At 63.9% G+C, this 15,262-nt stretch overlaps 2 protein-coding genes across 5 annotated transcripts in view; both read right to left on the bottom strand.

Annotated features, from left to right (window-relative positions):
* BIN3 (bridging integrator 3) overlaps positions 1–1,923 on the bottom strand; it is a 38,920-nt gene extending 36,997 nt beyond the window's left edge. Inside the window, exon 1 of the mRNA XM_086767803.1 lies at positions 1,885–1,923. Within this exon, the coding sequence (XP_086623929.1) occupies positions 1,885–1,892 (8 nt within the window). The 5' untranslated portion in view covers positions 1,893–1,923. The remainder of the gene's footprint in view (positions 1–1,884) is intronic.
* A 4,072-nt stretch (positions 1,924–5,995) lies between these two features.
* On the bottom strand, positions 5,996–12,083 carry EGR3 (early growth response 3). Of its 4 annotated transcripts, none has more exons than XR_015261204.1 (3): positions 10,268–10,524; positions 7,436–9,268; positions 5,996–6,184 (listed from the first exon to the last, which is right to left on the bottom strand). XR_015261204.1 is itself a non-coding variant. In XM_086767790.1 (3 exons), exons 2-3 carry the CDS (start codon positions 10,419–10,421, stop codon positions 8,223–8,225), a joined length of 1,200 nt encoding a protein of 399 aa, XP_086623916.1. In that variant the 5' UTR covers positions 10,422–10,425; positions 11,988–12,083; the 3' UTR covers positions 6,471–8,222. The 4 variants fall into 4 exon arrangements, 3 of the variants coding, with proteins under 3 accessions (XP_086623916.1, XP_086623917.1, XP_086623918.1); XM_086767790.1 differs by lacking the exon at positions 5,996–6,184 and adding an exon at positions 11,988–12,083 and having other exon boundaries at positions 6,471–9,268; positions 10,268–10,425; XM_086767791.1 differs by lacking the exons at positions 5,996–6,184; positions 10,268–10,524 and adding an exon at positions 9,991–10,032 and having other exon boundaries at positions 6,471–9,268.
* Between the last annotated feature and the right edge of the window lie 3,179 nt (positions 12,084–15,262).

Here is a 15,262-nt window from a genome sequence, read left to right as displayed (position 1 = left end):
CGGAACGCAGAGGATAAGTGTGTATTTTTAACCAAAATGTCCCATTTTAATAGGTACCTGTGTGCGCGTCATTATATTGTTGCAGTACGTTTCCAGACCACAACTTCCCTCTCTCCCAGCCCCAAAAAAAGTCTTCAATTTTCGCTGTGTGCCTGCCCTGGCAAACTCAGCCTGAGACCGCCAGGCAAGGAGAAGGCCTTTTTCTCCTCAAACCACATCCCTCCACCTCTCACAGCAGCGCCGGCTCTACGCGACCCTCCGGGATGAGAAATCGCCCAGGGCAGACAAGATTAATTTCTAATATCACTAATCTCAATAAGCAGCGGGCAGACGCGCAGAAACAGCACCCCAAATCTGAGCCTTTTACAAGTTTGCTTCAAACACACGAGGCAACTTTTTTTTTTTTTTAAAAAAAAAAAACCAGAAAACCTTTACTTTAATGGTGTTGAAGGCAGTTTTACAGCATTTCAGCCTCACAGACACGCTGGGGTCAGAGGGGACCTTTGGAAACCCCCCACACCAAACCCTTTGCCCCACAGCAGCGCCCAGGCACAGGGCAGCGAGCCCGGCTGCGGGGAGGCGGAAGGGCAGGGGGCTCAGCCCGTGCTCCCCCTTACCTGGGAGGAAGGCCGGGCCCGCCGCGGCCTCGGGAGGGACGGGCGGCTGCTGCGGGGGGCACGGGTGAGGGGCCTCCCGGGTGCACACCCATACACTGTACGTGTGCCTACAGACACAGCTTCGGGGCAGCCACACCGGGGCCAAGCCCGGCCAGCAGCAGAGCCTGCCCAGGGCCAGCACATGGGCCTCTGTTGGGCCAGCACTGGGGCCAAGCCTGTCCAGTATTGGGTCCCACTCAGAGCCAGCGTGGGGGCCCGGTCCAGCCAGCAGCGGGTTCTGCTCCGGGACAGCGCTGGGGGCCAGCCCGGCCAGCACCGGGGCCTCCTCAGGGCTAGTACATGGGCCGGCACCGGGGCCAAGCTCGGCCAGAACAGAGGCCCCACTCAGAGCTAACACTGGGGCCCGCCCTGGGACAGCACCCGGGCCCAGCTCGGCCAGAACCGGGGCCCGCTCGGGGACAGCACCGGGGCCTGCTCAGAGCCAGAACCGGGGCCCGCTCGGGGACAGCACCCGGGCCTGCTCAGAGCCAGAACCGGGGCCCGCTCGGGGACAGCACCCGGGCCTGCTCAGAGCCAGAACCGGGGCCCGCTCGGGGACAGCACCCGGGCCTGCTCAGAGCCAGAACCGGGGCCCGCTCGGGGACAGCACCGGGGCCCGCTCGGGGACAGCACCGGGGCCTGCTCAGAGCCAGCACCGGGACCCGCTCGGGGACAGCACCCGGGCCTGCTCAGAGCCAGAACCGGGGCCCGCTCGGGGACAGCACCGGGGCCTGCTCAGAGCCAGAACCGGGGCCCGCTCGGGGACAGCACCCGGGCCTGCTCAGAGCCAGAACCGGGGCCCGCTCGGGGACAGCACCGGGGCCTGCTCAGAGCCAGAACCGGGGCCCGCTCGGGGACAGCACCCGGGCCCAGCCCAGCCAGAACCGGGGCCCGCTCGGGGACAGCACCGGGGCCTGCTCAGAGCCAGAACCGGGGCCCGCTCGGGGACAGCACCCGGGCCCAGCCCAGCCAGAACCGGGGCCCGCTCGGGGACAGCACCCGGGCCTGCTCAGAGCCAGAACCGGGGCCCGCTCGGGGACAGCACCCGGGCCTGCTCAGAGCCAGAACCGGGGCCCCCCTAGGCCGCCATCCCCGGCAGCGCCCGCACCGATAAGCCGAGGCCTGTCGCTCCCGACCCCCGGAGGGGAGGTGACGGCGATCCCCAGGCCGGGCCCGGGGGTCCCGGAGCGGAGCGCGGCCGGGCCAAGCCCGGGGGTCCCGCACTCACCAGCTCATGGTTCCCCCGCCGCCCCGCGCCGCTCCCGGAAGCGCCGCCGCCTTCGCCCCGCCCCTTCCGGTTAGCGCCGCCACAGGATGGGAGGAGCGGGCAGCGTTAACCCGCCGCGTGCCGCGCCGGGGGGGGGGGGGCGTGACGTCGGGGAAGGGGGGCGTGACGTCACGTCAGGGGGTCCGGAGCTGTGTTCGGCGGGGAAAGTGGGGAGAAAACACTTAAAATCGTCCGGTTTTGGTGCAAAAATAGACAGCAGAGGTGTTGGAGTGAAAGCACCGCGGCCCCTCCCCAAAACTGGGAGCAGCGGCGGGGGGGGGAGGGAGGGGCTTGGGAGCACCCTGGGGTGGGCGAGGGGATGGGGAGGGCTTGGGAGCACCCTGGGGTGGGCGAGGGCACGGGGAGGGGGGTCCCAGGAGCATCCCTGGGGTGGGCGAGGGGATGGGGAGGGCTTGGGAGCACCCTGGGGTGGGCGAGGGGATGGGGAGGGGGGTCCCAGGAGCACCCTGGGGTGGGCGAGGGGATGTGGGGGCTTGGGAGCACCCTGGGGTGGGCGAGGGCACAGGGAGGGGGGTCCCAGGAGCATCCCTGGGGTGGGCGAGGGGATGTGGGGGCTTGGGAGCACCCTGGGGTGGGCGAGGGCACAGGGAGGGGGGTCCCAGGAGCATCCCTGGGGTGGGCGAGGGGATGTGGGGGCTTGGGAGCACCCTGGGGTGGGCGAGGGCACAGGGAGGGGGGTCCCAGGAGCATCCCTGGGGTGGGCGAGGGGATGTGGGGGCTTGGGAGCACCCTGGGGTGGGCGAGGGCACAGGGAGGGGGGTCCCAGGAGCATCCCTGGGGTGGGCGAGGGGATGTGGGGGCTTGGGAGCACCCTGGGGTGGGCGAGAGCACGGGGAGGGGGGTCCCAGGAGCACCCTGGGGTGGGCGAGGGGATGTGGGGGCTTGGGAGCACCCTGGGGTGGGCGAGGGCACAGGGACAGGGGTCCCAGGAGCATCCCTGGGGTGGGCGAGGGGATGTGGGGGCTTGGGAGCACCCTGGGGTGGGCGAGGGCACAGGGAGGGGGGTCCCAGGAGCACCCTGGGGTGGGCGAGGGGATGTGGGGGCTTGGGAGCACCCTGGGGTGGGCGAGGGCACGGGGAGGGGGGTCCCAGGAGCATCCCTGGGGTGGGCGAGGGGATGTGGGGGCTTGGGAGCACCCTGGGGTGGGCGAGGGCACGGGGAAGGGCAAGGCTGCCTCAGCTCCAAGGGGAGGGCCGGAGGAACGTGCAGCATGTTTGGAAAGGCCAGAGCACCCAATTTTGGGGAGAAACTCCCCCCAAATCCAGCACCAGGACGCTGGGCAGGGGCAGTGAGGCCGTTTTGGCTACCAAACCTGCCCCCCCCCGCCCCGCCCTCAGCACCACCCCATCAGCCACGACCCCGGGATGAAGCAACCCCCACCTTGAGCTCTGGGTGCCCTCGGACCCCCGGCGCCAACCCGGGGGCGACATCCCGGCGAGGGGAGCGGGCTGGCCCCCGGTGTCACCGGGCCGGTGGCAGCACGTGCCAGCAGCACGAGGCCGAGGGGAGGAGGCCCCGGGCCGGGTGCCAAGGGGTGGCTTTATCAATTAGCAGGTGGAGGTAAACAGCGCGGTAATTACAGCCAGGGAGGATGATGCTAAACTGGGACGGTGTCAGCGACACCGGTGAGGACAGGGGATTAGCCGAAAAGGGGCGAGGCAGGGGGGTGGTGGGCGACCAGCCAGGGTGGCGCAGGCCCCAGGCACCCGTTTTGTGGCGGGATGGGGAGAAGGAGCTGGGGGCGGCAGGAGGGGCGGCGAAGAGGGGAGGTGGTGGGAAGGAGGCGATTTTGGGGCTTTGAGAGCAAACGGGGAGGACCCCATCGCGGCCTCGGCCGAGCAAGGATGGAGCCAGGAAGGGTTTGCTGGTGGTTCCCACCGCCTGCCGGGACACGCCGCCGCTCCTGGCCGCCATTCCCGCCGTGATGCCCCACACCAGCACCTTGGGATGCAGGGGACGCGGGCAGGAAGGGCCGGAGGCAGAGCTGGGGCAAGCACGGCCTGGCATCTGGGGGTCTCAACAGCCACGGGGCTGAGGGAGCATCTTCCACGGCGGCTCCGCTCCGCGCGTCGCCCTGTCCCAGACGTGTGCCGGGGGGCGAGTCTGGGCCCTTCCTCCAAATCAGGGATGGGGAGAAACGGGGGAATGGTTCCTCACGGCACAGGCACGGGGCAAGAGACGAGGGTGGGGCAATCCAGAACCGATCCAGAACCCACCCAGACCTTCTGCAGAAGATGTCTCCTGCCAGGGCAGCAGGAGAGGTTGGTCCGTTGGCTGAGACGATCAGGGAGGGATCTCACCAACATCTGTGGCGTGGAGATGGACCAGCTGCCAACCAGGAGCTTCTGGGTGTGGGTCCTCATCGCTCCCATCCCCGGGGACAGGGTCTCAGCTCTTGGTGCTCCTCCTCGGAAGCAAATCCCATCCCGCGGAGAGCTCTTGGGTTTCCACAACGTTTTGCGAAGCCCCGGAGACCCTCAGCAGAGAGGAGCGAGGTGTTGGCGGCCTCCTCGGGAACCCCGAGCTGCCGTCGAGGAGGGAAAGGCAGCAAGTTGTGTCGAGCTGGTACGTGACTGGCAAGCCCTTCCCTCCTCCCCAGAACACAGATAGCCCAGAACGGGGATGGAAAGTGCCGTGTTTCCGTAGCAACCAACGTTTTCGTGCAAGGTGCTGCACGCACTCCATGCGTTTCACCACCCAAGGGTGCTCCTCACCTTCCTGCTCCACGCGGCGGGGTGGGGGTCCTGCCCGGTGGGATGCCTGCGCCCGGGTGGCAAAGCGGGTCCGCAGCCCGGCACCGGGACCACGATGCCCCGTTGATGCCTGGTGGGCTCCTTCCTTCCTTCCTCCTCCTCGCCCGCAGCGAAGGAGCCCAAAGCGTTGGAGCAACGTTGGGTGGCTCCTCGCTGTGGCGTCTCCATGGCCTTTCCCTGCGCGTGCCCGGCGTCTCCCACATCTTCCAGCACAAGCCACCAGCGGAGATGGGCGCAACCACCACCACCACCACAGACGATGCCAGGGTTGCGGCGGCTCTCCCCGCGCCGTCGGCTGTGCCCGTGGCGGCTCCGGCTCCTGCCCAACCAAATCCTGCCTCGGCTCATCCAACGGGACACCGCAGGGACCGGCTGCTCCGAAACCACCACGGGACCCACCGAGGGAAGGACAGCACTGGCTCACCCCGACCCCGCTCTGCGGACGGCGGCTCCCACAACCCTTCCTGCCCCGCGCCGAATCCGGCAGCCACTCCGGCTTCGTCTTAATGGTCACCAACAGCTCAACCACCCGGGAATCGGCTCGAGGACACGGGAGCCCACCCAGCGCAGCGCCCGTGGGCTCCAGAGCCGGTTCCCCCAACGCCGCGAGGTGCCATTCCCAGCTGGACCCGGTGTGCCAACGGCTTCTTCCCGAAATTAAAACCTCTCCAAGCCGAGGAGCTGAGCGAAACCCCAGGGCCGGGCAGAGCTGCCCCGGCCTGGCAGGAGCAGCAGCTCCTCCGGGGTGCAAGTTCACAGATGGGAAAAAAATTTGACGGCGATGCCAATGCCTCCGCATCCTGGGAAAGACTGCAGTGCCAACAGGGAAGCTCGTGGGACGCTCGACCTCTCGGGTCGTGCTCCAGCCCAGCAGAGCCCAATGGACCCCCCAGCCCCTCAGCGTCCTCCAGCGCCATCCCAGCTCCAGGAGAGCTGCTGCTCCAGCCCCATCCCTTGGGAAGGAGTGAACCATCGCAGGCCGACACCGCTGCACCCACGCCAAATATCCAAGCGCCTCGTCCCGCTCTGTCTCCCACCCGCCCCTCGCGCCCGCACAGGCGCCAGCTCGGGAAGCCGGCGGGTTATTTTTAACCGGAGCCACCCAGCCCAGCCAAAATCCCCTCTCGGCGCTGTACCTGGGGCGATTGGGGCGGCGAAAGGCGGGGGGGCATTACCGGCTGAAGCGCCGCGATCCTCTTTCGCCCGCCGTTATCCGACAGACGCAACCTGGCGAAAGCCGCCGGCAAAATGGTGACGGGGTCAAGGCGACGGCGACGACGGCACGAGCGGGGGAAAAAATAAAGACGCGAGGTCAAGGGCGAGCCAAGGATGCGGCGGTTTTGGGGAGGGGGCTGCGGGGCGCACCCCCTCACTGTCCCCCGGGCGGCTGGGAAAATTGGGGGGGACGCAAGGACGGAGCCGGTCGCCTTCGGGGTCACCCAGCGTCCTGGCCGGCTGGTCTCGGCACGCCGTCCTGCGAACAGAACTGAAGGAGAGGGGGGCTGAGAAAAGGTTGGGTTATTAAAAAAAAATAATAAAATCATAGTAAAAAATAAAAAAAATACAAGAAAATACAACACTAGGAAAAAAAATGTACAAACAGGTTTCAAAGTTGCCCGAAAAGAGGCACAGCGCCCACCGCCCTGCACGTTTCGAGCCGTTTTAACACCCCCTTACACATCAGAGACTTTTTTTTTTTGTTTTTCCAAACCAATATAGACCTTTTTTTTTTTTTTTTTTAAGCAAGGCAAAATAAAGATATTTACTACAGCTTTTGATTGTCAGCAAACACAATATATTTACTGCATTAGCATTTGCTCACAGTGCAAATGGTACAACAATACATCGGTTCAATATTTCGGATTTTTTCCCTTAAAAATGCTGTATGCATTGACTATCAGATCTGCATTACAACATGACAAATGAGCAAATGAAATGTGTGTGAAAATTATCACCTTTTCACAATATCAAGCATAATTTTTTTTTTTTAACCTTAGTATAAGGTACTATAAATCCAAGAAATAAAAACATCCACAAAATATATTACATCTGGTATGATTTTTTTTTTTTCTCTAAGTACTCAACTTTATACAAAAGTCTTTCAAAAAATATCATTCCCTTAGGTTTGTGTGGTTAAACCTGATTGTGGGTTTTTTTTTTTTTTTTGTTCCTTTCGGTTCACATAAATTAGACTGCATTCTTTCTCTTCTCTTTATTTTTTGTACGTTTTTAATTTTTTTTTTTTTCACATGCAGACATCAAACCTGGATAGCACGACCTTTTGGCAACAAAGATTTTTTTTTTTTAAGTCATTAATATTTTTGCTTAGTTTAGCTTAAATGTCTGAGCACAGTTTTATTAAAACAAAAGAAGAAAAAAATCAGAGCAGTCATGCAATGACATGCACATACCAGAAGGAGAAAAAAAAAATAAAATAAAATAGAGGACTAATTGATTTTTCTCCTCCGTAGTTGGTTGCTTGTTTTAAAGTGACCAAATAAAATAAAATAAAAATATCTCACATTATAAAAAGTATTCTGCAAAATACTGGGGTCTTTTTTTTCTGCATTTCTGTAAAGATTTTCCCTTCTGCTGGGGAAAAAAAAAAAAAAAAAAAAGAAAAGAAAAAACAAACCCAAAAGCTGCTGCTGGGACATCGCTCCCCGAAGTTGCGGGGGGACCCGCAGAGGCGCCCCCCGCCCTGCCAGCCCGGTTTGGGGGGCCTGAGCCCGCTTACCTCTGCCGTGGGGACCGGTGCTTGTGGGGGGGACACAACACTACGGGGGAGAGGGGATCCGGGGAGGGGGCCGGATCCGGACTCGGGGGGGGCAGAGAGGAGCCGGATCGGTCCCATCCATCCGTCCCCACCCGCATCCAGGCCAACCCAGCCCCCGGGGAAGCGGGCGGGTGGGATCCGGGAGGGCCCGATCCTGCCCAGCCCAACCCTTGGGCAACCGGGCGGGTCGGATCCGGGAGGGCCCGATCCTGCCCAAATCCTGGGGAACCGGGTGGGTCGGATCCCAGTATCTGGGATCCAGGTCAACCGAGATTCTGGGAATCTGTGACCTGGGGAAGCTGGGATCCGGGAGATGCGGGGTGCAGGCAACCAGGATTCGGGCGATGTGGGATGCGGACAACTGGGATCCGGGCAGGCTGGAGCCAGGAAAGCTGGATCCAGGCAATCCAGGCGTCTGAGCAATCCGGATAAGGGCAACCAGGATCCAGGCAGCGCGGGTAATCCGAGTGCGGGCAGCGGGAATCCGGGCACCAGGGTGCGGGAAGCGGGAATCCAGGCATGGAAAATCCGGGTGCGGTTCCCGTTGATCCAAGTGCAAGCAGGATCCGGGTGCGGGCAACCTGGACCCAGTCAATCCGGACACGGGCAGAGCGGATCCGTGCAGCGCAGCCCCCGAGCATCCCAAAGCTGGGGGGAGGAACGAAGCCACCTCGGGGCTCCCTCCCAGAACGGTGCGGAGGGCAAAGGGAGGGGAAGGGGGTGCCACCACTCCGCTCCCCACGGTCCCTCAAGCGCACGTGGTGACGGCGAGAGCGACCGGGGGCGAAGAGGTGGCGGCGGCAGCAGCGGCGGCGGTGGGGGGCACGGCGGGGGGTTGCCCGGCCGAACCCTTCTCGGCCTTCTTCTCCTTCTGCTTGAGGTGGATCTTGGCGTGCCGCTTGCGTTCGTCAGAGCGGGCGAACTTGCGGCCGCAGAACTCGCAGGCGAAGGGTTTCTCACCGGTGTGGGTGCGGATGTGGGTGGTGAGGTGGTCGCTGCGGCTGAAGCTCCGCATGCAGATGCGGCACTGGAAGGGTTTGTGGCCCGTGTGGATGCGGAGGTGGCGGGTGAGCTCGTCGGAGCGGGAGAAGCGGCGGTCGCAACCCTCGGCGGGGCAGGCGTGGGGCCGCTCGTGGAGCGGCGTCTTGCTGGGTCGGTTGGGATATTTGCGGGGTCGGATGGGTTTGAGGGTGAGGGGCGGTTGCGGCAGCCCCCCGAAACCCGGGTGGATCTGCTTGTCCTTGAAGGCCTTGATGGTCTCCAGCGGGGTGATGGGGGGCGGGTTGACGCGGATGGGGTCCAAGCTCTGGAAGGGTTTGTGCTCCGTGATGGTGCCCATGTCGTTGGGGTGGTGGTAGAGGTTATAGTCTGGGATCATGGGGAAGAGGTTGCTGTCCAAAGCGGGCTTGGCGGCTTGGTAATCCTGGGGGGAGTAGGTGAGGCCGGGGTTGCTCTGGGGATCGTGGAAGGAGACAGGTTCCGGGTAGAGGTCACTGCAGGAGGAGTAGGGCGGCAACGCGGGGTACATCTGGTCCACCTCGCCCTGCGGCGGGCCCATGCTGCCCGCCGAGCTCTGCGTGCTGGTGAGCGCGCCCGAGGACGGCGGGACCCCCAGGATGCCGGCGCTCATCAGGCTGATGATGTTGTCCTGGCACCAGTTGGAGGGCGAGTCGAACGCGAATTTCCCCAGGTAGGTGACAGTCTTGTTCCCCGGGGCGGGCTGAAAACTCCCCGAATAGGAGGATAATTCCTGACCGGCCTTTTCGTTCGCTAAGCCAATGTCCATAACATTATCTGCAAAGTGCGAGAGAAGCGGGGCAGGGTGAGCCGGGAGGGCACTGGGGATGCACTGGGATGCACTGGGCCCCCCCACCTCGCTCCCTCCCTGCTTCCATCCCCACTCCCCGTGTACCGCGGTGCTGGCTGCCGGCGGTCGCGGCGATGCGGGGCCGGGCTGGCGCCCCCGAGGTGTGTGGAGTGGGGAGGGGTGGACACGGGACCCCCCACCCCACCAGCGCCCCACGGGTGGGGCCGGGGGAAGGAGGTACCTGCGGTTACAGGTAGGCTTCCTCCCCGTCCAGCCCCCGGCAGCGCTGGGCACTCCGTTACCGATTCGCCGCCTTCCCTGCGCCGAGCCCCGGGCGAGGAGAAACACGAGTGGAGGGGAGGGAGGGGAAGGTTTAGCCCGGCGAGGTTGCGGGTGGGAGCGGGGACACGCGGGGCGGCCCCCTCCACCTGTGCCCCCCTCTATGTGTCGTCGCAACCCCCGCTCTCCGGGAAAACCGCTGCCGCGTCCCGGGGAGCCCACGCTGCGGGGTGCTGGTGGCGATGGTGGGGGGGGGGGGGGGCGGCCGCCACGCGCGTCCGCGGCGCCTCCGCACACACGCGGTACCCGGCGCGGGCGGGCGGCCCCCACGGGGGTCCGGCCGTTCCCCTCTTTCCTTCCCCAACCCGTGTCCTCCTCCCCACGGAGCCCCGGGCTGCACACTCCCCCCCCCCCCCCCCGCAACCGGTACCTGCGGCGGCTTCGGCAGCAGCGCTCGGCGGGAGCCCCGCAGCGATCGCGCGGAGACAACGGCGAGGAAAGGGGTGGGTGGGTGCGGGGTGGGGGGGGGCACACACACACACACACACACACACACGCGACGCTCCCCAGCTCTTCCCTTCCCTCCGAGGCTCCACGAACACCCACAGCGTCCTCCCCCACCGCCCCCCCACCCCATCCCTTCTCCCTATTTTTCACCCCCCCCATTAAAAAAATAAAAAATTATTATTATTTTTTTTTTTTTTTACCTGCAGCCATCTGGTTGTAGTGAGCCACCGAGTCGCTGCTGCCGGAGAAAATATTCAAAGAGTTGGGGATCTCCTCTGGGTACAGATTGTCAGGCAATTGGTTCATCAAAGTGTTCATGGTCCCCGGCAGCTTCTCCAGGAGTTTGCCTGTCATAGCACTGGAGGAAAAGGCTGGTTCACCGCCGTTCCGGGCTCAGCTCCCCGGGAAACGACATCCGAGTGGCAGAGCCGCGCGAGGGAAATCATGCACAAGCGGGGGAAAAAAAAAAATAAAAAAAAAAATAAAAAAAAAAATAAAAAAAAAAAAAAGAAGGGGGGGAAAAAAAAAAGTTGGGGCGGGGGCGGTGGGGGGTGGGGGGCGAGGAGGAGGAGGGGGGGCGGAGGAGGGGGTGCGGAGGGGGGGGGGGTGCGGTCCCTCCGTGGGTCCCCGGTGGTGTTTCCTCGCGGGGGGGAGGGGGCGATCTGGCTGGCAGATGTGGTTGTAGAAGCGGGGTGGGAGGATTTAACCCCTCCTCTCCTCTCTCCTCTCCCCCCCGGTCCCCCCCGCTCCCTGCGCTCGCAGGTTCCCTCGCTGCCGCCCGACTGCTCCGCCGGGGACTCCGCAGCCCATTTATCCGGGCGGCGGGAGCGCTCCGTGACGTAGCTGCCCATATATGGACAGACAAAGCCGAGCCGAGGCCGAGACGTCACAATGGAAGCTCCGCACAATGGAACATTAGAAAGCAGGAAGCGGGGACGGAGTGAGAGGGGATGGGCGACGGGGAGAGCGGTACCGGACTACCGGGCACTCGGCACCGGGTACTGGGTATGGGGTACCGGATGCCGGGCATCCTGCACCGGGCACAGGGCACCGGGCACCGGATACCGGGCATCCTGCGCCGAGTACTGGGCACCGGGCGAAGGGCACCGGGTACCGGACACCCTGCACTGGGCAAAGAGCACCCGGCACCGGGTACCGGACACTGGGTACCACATACCGGGCGTCCTGCACCGAGTACCGGCCACCCGGCACCGGGTACCGGGACAGCGGGTACTGGGCATCCTGCACCGGGCACCGGGTACCGGACACCCTGCACCGGGTACAGGCCATCGGGTACCAGATACCAGGCATCCTGCACCGGGTGCGGGGTACAGGGCACAGAGTACCGGACGCCGGGCATCCTGCACCGGGCACAGGGCACCGGGCACCCGGTACTGGTCACCGGGAGCGGGACACAGAGCACCGGCTACCGGCCACCCTGCACCGAGCACAGGGCACTGGGCACCGGGCACCGGACACAGGGCATGGTAGCGGGGTGGGGGGGCGACATCCAGCCACCGACCCCATCCCGCATCCCGCGAGGGGCCGGGATGGGCGATGCGCGAGGGAAACCCGCAGCGCTTGGACTTCTGTGGGAAGCAGAGGGGTCAGCGGGGAAGGCGCAGGAGCCTGAAATTCCCTGCGTGGCGGGGGCTTTGCGCCGGGCCGCCCCCTCCCCACGCTGTGGGGAGAAGAGGGTTTTGGGTGCCTGAGAACAGGTAACACTTGTTGGTCGCCTGTGATTTTTAACCTCACCTCCCCCCCTCCACCACCACCCCCCTTTTTAAAAGTTTGGCACTTCCAAGGCGTCAGTAATTAGGTGGTTTCGTGCTAAGTGTGCCAACTGATGCTATCTTTAAAACCCTCCGAGTTATATAGCAAATGTATGGAAAAATGCTGTGTTGCAATAGCTCCACTTACCCAATTCCTGCAGGGCCGGCTTGGCAATGGGAGTGAAATCCCTGCTCCGGGAGCGGAGGGGACCGGGCACCGGCTGCGGGGAGCGGGGGGGGGGGGTGGGGGGTGGAGGCGGGGGGGGGGCGGTGCTGCGAGGCCCTGGGACTCTCGCCCTGCGGTGCTAGCAGCCTCTCGGTTTGGGGGTGGGGATGCTGGAGGGGGGGGCATGTGCTGGGATTGGGGGGCAGCGAGCCCTCACGGTGGCCTGGATGGGAGTGCGGGGGTGGGAACGGGGCCAGGGGGGGTGTGTGGTCTTCAGGGTCCTCCATCCACTTCAGGCCCCCCTGTGCACTGCAGACCCCTGTTCAATGCAGCCCCCTCATCCACTTCAGCACCCCCCCCCATTTTCTGCAGCCCCTCCATCCGTTCTAGCGATCCCATCCACCACAGGACCCCGCTTTCATTAGAAACCCCTCCATCCTGCTCTGAGCCCCCCCACCCTTCACAAAGCCTCCTAGTCCTTCACAGACCCCCCCCATCCTGCTCAAAGCCCCCTCATCCTGCTCAGACCCCTCTATACTTCGCAGAGCCCCCTAGTCCTTCACGGACCCCCCTATCCTTTGCAGACCCCCCCCCCCATCCTGCACAGATCCCTCCGTCCTGCTCAGAGGCCCCTCATCCTTTACAGTCCTGCCCAGGTCCCCCTGTCCTGCACAGAGCCCCCCTCATCCTTCACAGAGCCCCCCCCATCCTTCACAGAGCCCCCCCACTCTGCTCAGGGCTCCCTCACCCTGCTCAGAGCCCCTCATCCTTCTTAGAGCCCCTCCCATCCTTCTCAGAGCCCCCCCACCCTGCTCAGAGCCCCCCATCCTTCGCAACCCACCCCCCTTCTTTTGCACTCCCCCCTCCCTTTACCTCCCACCCCCTCTCTCCCCCCTCCCGTGGCCCGGCGCGGCCCGGGGGGAGCTCGGCGGCGGGGGGGGGGTAGCGGGAGGGGGGGGGGGAATCGGGGCGGTGGCGGCGGGCGGGCGGCCGAGGGGAAGAACCATACAAGGTCTGGATCCGGCCCCGCCCCCGCTGCCTTCTTTGGCCGCCGGTTCCGGTGCCCCCGGGGCCGGGGAGGTGCGGAGCGGCTGCGGAGCCGGGACCCCACCGCCCGCACCCCCTCCGCAACACCGGCACCACCGCCCCTACCCAGGGTGGAGGGTGTCCCACCGAGTCACCCCCCCCCAACCCGAATTCCCCATCAGCGCATTCCTACGGTGGCATCGGCGCTGCTGGGGATGCTGCGGGTGTCCCCCCCCCCCCCCCCCCCCGCGCTGCGTGCCCGGCTCCCACGGGCCCCACGCAGATCAGAGCAAGGGTGTCGTGTGTCCCCCTCCTCCAAAAAGTCGAGCAGCCCCTCCTCGACCGCCGAGCACCACCGCCATCGCCGCTGATTTTTTTTTTCCTCAGCCTTATTTGCTCATGTTCATTAGCGCGGGGAATTAATTGCTGCGCTGGAGCAAGCCGGCACCGGCTCCAGCCCATCGCCCCTCGCCCCACCGCCGGTGTCACGCAGCCCAGCCCCACGTTTGCGTCGTACCAACCTGGGTGGGTGTTCACCCACCCCGAGTGGCACCCGCTCACCGCCAGGAACGCAGCTGTACCCCCCCCCAAACTGGCCAACTGGGGTGCAGCCCTAACACCTCAGCCCCTCGCGGTGGGGTTTAAGCCTGGCTTAAATCTCCCACTTTGTAAGGGCCTGGTTTACACGAGGAGCCGGGCTAGGAGGGAGGCACGCTGCTAAACCCAGCCTAATGTGAGAACGGCCTAATCCCACGCGGCCACCGCCTCGGTTACTGATGGTGGTTTGATGCCAATTGATGGGGAATGGCCTTCAGCCAAAATAAACCCAAGCAGCCTTAGACTGGCGTGAAAACGGCCGTGTAGGGGGTTGGCCAGGCTTAGTTACAGCTCAGCTTAGTGTGTCAGAGCGTCCTGAGCAGAGCAGTTTACCTAAAGGGAGCAAAAAAAAAAAAAAAAAAAGAATTCCCACCTGGGATGCTCTGAATGGCTTTTGAATTACAGCTTGGGCTGGATGGAGTCTGGAGTGAGAGCTTTCACTGCTTTTGGTCGTCCTGTCTCTTAGGCCAGGTTGAACGCCATCCCGAGCAGAGCATCTCGGGAACGCGCGTAACCGCTGCCGGCATCAGTGGTTCTGCAGCATGGATCCATGGCCCTTCCCAGAGCCGACACATCATCCCACCCCACTGCCCCTGCCTTCCGAAAGCTCCTCACTTGAATAAAGCGAGGAAGGCAGAGCTGGACCACCTGCCTCGTTAACCCAGGATAACAGGACGGATAACGCCATGACACCCTGGCAGCGCAGGAGAGCCTGACCCCCTCTGCCCCGTTTGCGTCCCCCTGCCCCCCAGCCCCTGGCCCCTCCCTTTGGGGCTGAGAGCGATGCCAAAACCCCACCAGTGCCCCGTGGGGACCGTGGCAGTGTCCCGCTGGGTGCTGTCAGCTGACAGGTGATTTCTCCCCGCTCCTCTCGGTCTTGTGACCGGGCCCTGCCGCCGGTCGGGTGATTCACGTACCGTGAGCCCCACAGGTGCGCTGCGCTGCGCTGCGGCCGGGGCGAGAGGCTGCACCGCACGCCGGCTCTCTGGGGACCGCCGGGGCTTTTAAAAGGGGAACTATTCAGGTTTTTTTCGTGGTTTTTTTTTTGTTTTTTTTCACCTAATTAATGTCGTCTTAAATGTACTTGCAGGACACGAGCCTGGTTCTCATGCCCCGTGGTGAGGTGAGTGGGATGCTCGTTCCCACGGACATCGTGCTGGTGGTCCAAAGCCTCCAGCTGAGCTCGGACCGAGTGGAGCCTCAGAGGCTGAGGGAGACGTGGAGACGCCCGTCCCCATCCCACTGCCTGGCTCGCCGTCTCAGGACCCCTGGGAGGCTCTGCACGGTGCTGGGCTGTGGGTGTCAGGCTCTGGGGACCCGCTGCGGCCGTGCCCCTGGTGCTGGGTGCCAGAGGATGCTCAGACATGAAGCTCGAGGCAGTTGACACTACCAGAACACGGAGGTTTTCCTCCCCAGCCCCTTGGATTTGCTGTAGATGTAGATCTGGGGCTGGTAAGGTCACGGCGTCGTAAACAGAGTGTGGCTGGTGGGGACCCGAAAGGTCACCTCCCTCCTACCCCCGGGCATGACTGTACCCGGGCCGTCCGCGTGGGCGGCTGCTTGGATGGTCGACGAGACAAGCTCTTCACCAGCAGCTTGGAGAAGGGGAACAAATAAAAACCCCCGAGCCTTGC

The sequence above is a fragment of the Chlamydotis macqueenii genome, chromosome 27, assembly GCF_036417535.1.
Source record: "Chlamydotis macqueenii isolate bChlMac1 chromosome 27, bChlMac1.mat, whole genome shotgun sequence".
Classification (NCBI taxonomy): domain Eukaryota; kingdom Metazoa; phylum Chordata; class Aves; order Otidiformes; family Otididae; genus Chlamydotis; species Chlamydotis macqueenii.
Note: the sequence above shows the minus strand (reverse complement) of the source record. Positions and strands in the feature narration are given on the sequence as shown.

What these genes read in the sequence shown, in the direction of transcription:
- EGR3 (XM_086767790.1), bottom strand. Translation starts at nt 10,421, where the DNA reads ATGACAGGCAAACTCCTGGAGAAGCTGCCGGGGACCATGAACACTTTG. An exon ending in CTACAACCAGATGGCTGCAG is followed by an intron (nt 9,269 to 10,267) that starts GTAAAAAAAAAA and finishes CGCACTTTGCAG; the next exon opens with ATAATGTTATGGACATTGGC.